This window comes from Chiroxiphia lanceolata, chromosome 14 (genome assembly GCF_009829145.1).
Source record: "Chiroxiphia lanceolata isolate bChiLan1 chromosome 14, bChiLan1.pri, whole genome shotgun sequence".
NCBI classification, from domain to species: domain Eukaryota; kingdom Metazoa; phylum Chordata; class Aves; order Passeriformes; family Pipridae; genus Chiroxiphia; species Chiroxiphia lanceolata.
In genome coordinates, this window is record NC_045650.1 from 14,228,285 (window position 1) to 14,232,680 (window position 4,396).

The window sequence follows — 4,396 nt, forward strand, 5'->3', positions numbered from 1 at the left end:
GTGGTGCTGGGGCACTCTGCAGAACAGGCTGGTTGTGAGCTCTGTCAGGGCAAAAATGTGTCTGGAATAATAACCCTGTTGCAAATGCCTCACCAGAGCACTCTCAGGCAGTAAATGGTGTTGAGCTGTAACTATCTCAAGTTGACATTTCCCTCTAAAATTTACTGAAGATTAGGCTGCTGTCCAGCACATACCTGGATGAAGTCAAACAAAATTTGAGCCAGATCCTTGGGTTGTAAGTATTTTCACTGAGAACGTGGTGTTGTGCCTCTGCTGTTTGTCTGCTAAGAAGAAATGAAACACTCAAATAAGGAAAGCTTCACGAGGTGACTGGAGATTTAGCATGATGAACACTTGCTCAGTGCAGACAGCAGCTTTTAAGCTGACAACTGAAAAGATGAAGATCCCAATGCAAGGTCAGTGGTTTTGTGGAAACAGATTGTTCTAGAAGTGTGCTGTGGAAACAGTGCCAAATATATTGGAAAGTTCTTGCTGTGGGTGAAGGTGGAGATTTCAGTGAGGCTTTGCAAGCAGTCACTCCTGGTAATGATCCTGAGCAAGGCACTGACAGCTGATGCAGTGTAAAGGTTTGTGAGTGCTGGGAATAATAAATCAAGTAGTGCCAAGCCAGATGTTTTTGCAGGTACATTGAAAGTGAGTTCAGAAATTGCTCTTTCAAAATTCCCCCTGGCCTGAAGAAAAGAACGGGGAGGTTCTTTCTAGAAAAGCAAGCTTTTCTTTTTCCTTCCTAACTGAGAAGAGGTGGGATATTGATAGCTGGGCTTTCTCCTTCAGAAGGTTGGATTTAACAATGTCCATAGATCTGTCTTGTTGTCCTTTGTGTCCAGTGATTGAACAAGCTACAGAGACTAAGTGGCCACTTTGCCCTGCATCAGTAATACAGGTGCCTTAGAATATACTATTGCTGGAAAAAAATGTGTTGAGTTTCAGTGGCTAATTTTTGTCTCCTTGCAACCTATTTCACTTCAGTCCCGCTGAGTTTGCAGCTTCAAGGATTTTCAAGATTTCCAACCAGTACATGATGTACTGGACTTACTAAAACAAACAAAAAGAAATGAATGTTGCTGATAGGCTTAATACTAACTTATCAAGGTCTCTGTATGCCACAGTGTGAATTCTTGGGTGTTTCAAGTACCTGGGTGTGTGTTAATGCACGATGGTGTTACCTCCTTTAATCTGGTTGAACTGTAACTGTAAGAACAGATGGACTGATGTAAATCACAGATTACTGCAGTTCACTGAGACCTTGTGATTCTTTCAGGTGTTGGAAGGCACAGATAGAACAGCAGATAATTAGGTGTTAAGTTACTTGGCAGGAGGTCTTGTGCTTTCCTTCTTTTTGATCTGTGTCATGCAGGGCAAACTTTTTGACATGGGCAGCCCTTGTTTTTAGTTAGGACCTAAATACAGGGTGTCGCACACACTTTGCATTTTGGGAGGAGAAGTAGATTATGAAGATAAGGGAAAATCAGATGAAGAAATCAGCGGTACTTGGAGGGACTGCCACAGCCTTCCTTCGGTCTGTAGGATGAGGCAGTGGAAAGCAGTCAGTAACCAGCTGATATGAAGCAAAATGTGTCAAGCACACATTTTAGTGTCCAATGCATTGAAACTTTAATGTGTGCAGATCTCAGAAACCTGTAACAGTCCTTCCCCTATTCTTGTCTAAAGTAGTTGAGTTCAGTGGTCCTGAATAATTCCTAAGCCATGCGTCTGTAAGGCCTCTCAGGCCAGTCCTGCTCATGGGCAGTGGTCAGGCAGAAAGAGAAGTTAATCACTGAGACAGGGTAAATAAAAGGTTTTGTACATGCATAATGATCCCCTCATTTTTAGAGGGAGAAGCTTTGGTTGTAGTCAGCTTAATTCTGATTGTACTGAAGGGAATCCTCACAGAAAATCTTCAAGTGTGTCTGATACAGTGTTTGAGTTATCCCAGTGTGAAAGTTCATTAGACAGTCGGCTTCTGCAGCTGTAGATGTATAACATATATGTATATATGGCTTATGACTCTCCAAAAGTCCAGGCTGAAGTTAGCATTTTCATTTTCCAGAGATACTGTTGGAATCCTGGCAGATGGAAGTAACTGATTAGAACTTTACTGTTGTCCCACTACTTGATAGGGGATTTTAAGAATATTGGCATTTTATTGGTTTCTCCAACATCCTTTTTCCCACACGATACTGACTGCTGCATTTTCTGTACTGAGCTAAAGGTTTCACATACTGATACAATATTGGCATACAGTACTATGCCATATACTCCCACTAAAATTGTTTCTGGAACTTGAATTTTTTCTCTGCTCCATACTTTGCAGTCATTAAAATATCCAGGTATTCACAAGACACTGATATCTAAGGATACTTTGTAATTTGGTCTGTGGATCTTGCAGTGTTTTTCTACAGTGACAAGGTTGACTTGATAACTGCCAGTCCTCTCAAGGATTTTTTTTAAACTCATCACTTCAAGTGATTCCCCACAAAGTTACAGTAGAGAACAAGATGCAGCAGTTGCCAAGTACAAGACAACTGGTTTTCTGTTGGACAAAATATTCATGAGTGTTAGTAAATTTAAGTCTATAATAAAAATCACTCCTCCTTTGAAGTTAATGTCAAAACTTCTTTTTCCTTCACTGTGGTTTGTATAAAATCCAAATAGTAGTTTGTATTGTGTAGTGCAGCATTACAAGTGACAGCACTTGTTCTTTGGAATTGTTAATTAATCTATCTGAAAAAACTTCACCCCAAACCAAGAAAGCACAGACTACTGTCATGTCTAGAACCTGTAAAACAACCTGTGCCTGCCTGACTTCTGCAGAAGGCATAGGTTGTATGTTGGTTTAATCTTAAAGTTTAACTTGTACAAAGATATTCTTGGAATTACATGTCTCTGTGTGTGGAAGGATGTTTTTGATGGCTTTAAAAGTTCCTGTACATTGTCAAAGCTACAGTACTGGTGCTTTCCTCATGGGAACAACTTCAGTTTCTAAGCTCTCTTTGTTTTGATAAATGCTTCCAGGTGAGCCAAACCCATCTAGCTTTAACAGAACGAGACCTGAGCCTTCCAATCCATGGCACAGCTGTCAGTGCTCCAGAGAGACAGAAGGCAGCATCCTACAGCAATAATGGACCTGCTTTTAATTCTGCAAAACGCTGCTGGCAGCAAGAGCATTGTGGTCAGATAACAAGGTAGAATACAAACAGATTTTAAAGAAAAGATGTTAAACTAAGATCTAAAGCTGAAAATGGAGGTCTCTGTACATATGTAATCACAGAATGGTTTGGGTTGGAAGGGACCTTAAAGATCATCTAGTTCCAACCCCCTGCCATGGGCAAGGATGCTGCCCACTGGATCGGGTTGTCCAGGGCCCCATCCTTGAACACTTCCAGGGATGGAGCATCGACAACCTCTCTGGGCAACCTGTTCCAGTGTGTCACCACCCTCACAGTGAAGAATTTCTTGCTAAAAGCAAGTCTGAATCTCTCCTCTTAGTTTAAAACCATTCCCCTTTGTCCTATCGTTACCAGCCCGTGTAAAAACTCACTCTCCCTCCTTTTCATAAGCCCCTTTCAAGTACTGAAAGGCCGCAGTAGGTAATGCAGGTGTTTATTGTAGAAAAGCGATACAAATGAATCCAAGAGTTGTAGGACAGCTCTCACCGCACGACAGGCCTTGAGCGCTGTGCGACTGCACAAGAGCAATGGGTTTCGCTTCCCCCGCAGTCTCTGGCTGTCTGTAGTCCCAAGCCGGAGGGCAGCAGGAGCGATGCCCTCGCAGGACAGACCCTTCCTCCTGCCGGTCCCGGCGCTCTCACAGCCGCTGCCCCTCCGGACCCTCCTCGGCCGCCTGCCCCGGGCCGCGGGGGCCCCAGTCCCGCTCGATGTACAGGTGGTAGGGGTCGTGTTTGGACTCCAGCTTCCGCGAGCGGGTGTACGCCAGGATGAGCCCCCCGGCCAGGCAGCCGTAGAAGATCATGATGAGCAGGATGTACAGCGAGCCGTCCGCCCCCTGGTCGGGTCCGGGTCCCTGCGGGGCCGCGCTGGAGTTGCCGTGGCCGCGCAGCTCCCGCAGCACCGCGCCCAGCAGCGCCTGCAGCCGCCGCGCATCGCTGCAGTTCATCGCGGCACCCGCACCCGCGGGAGGCGGAGCCGCCCGGGCACAGCTCCCTCTACCTCTGCGAGGGAACGCGGAGAGCTGAGCAAAACCTCCCGGGCCCTCGGCGCGGCAAACAGAGCGCTTGACAGGCTCCCTGAGTTACAGGCGAGAGATGTTTCGTGCTTGGGAAATGCAGGTCTGCCAAAATAAGGCCTAGTAGGAGCGGGTTCTAGTCACAGAATCACAGAATGGCTTGGGTTGGATCTTAAAGATTATCCAGTTC

General features: G+C 45.5%; 1 protein-coding gene across 1 annotated transcript; it reads right to left on the reverse strand.

The window, feature by feature from the left end:
* Positions 1-208: 208 nt before the first annotated feature.
* KCNE5 (potassium voltage-gated channel subfamily E regulatory subunit 5) lies at positions 209-4,137 on the reverse strand. Its single transcript, XM_032702452.1, has 2 exons — positions 3,678-4,137; positions 209-281 (listed from the first exon to the last, which is right to left on the reverse strand). Exon 1 carries the CDS (start codon positions 4,135-4,137, stop codon positions 3,829-3,831), a length of 309 nt encoding a protein of 102 aa, XP_032558343.1. The 3' UTR covers positions 209-281; positions 3,678-3,828.
* Between the last annotated feature and the right edge of the window lie 259 nt (positions 4,138-4,396).

Excerpts from the sequence above, each read along its gene's own strand:
- KCNE5 (XM_032702452.1), bottom strand. The coding sequence starts at position 4,137 with ATGAACTGCAGCGATGCGCGGCGGCTGCAGGCGCTGCTGGGCGCGGTG.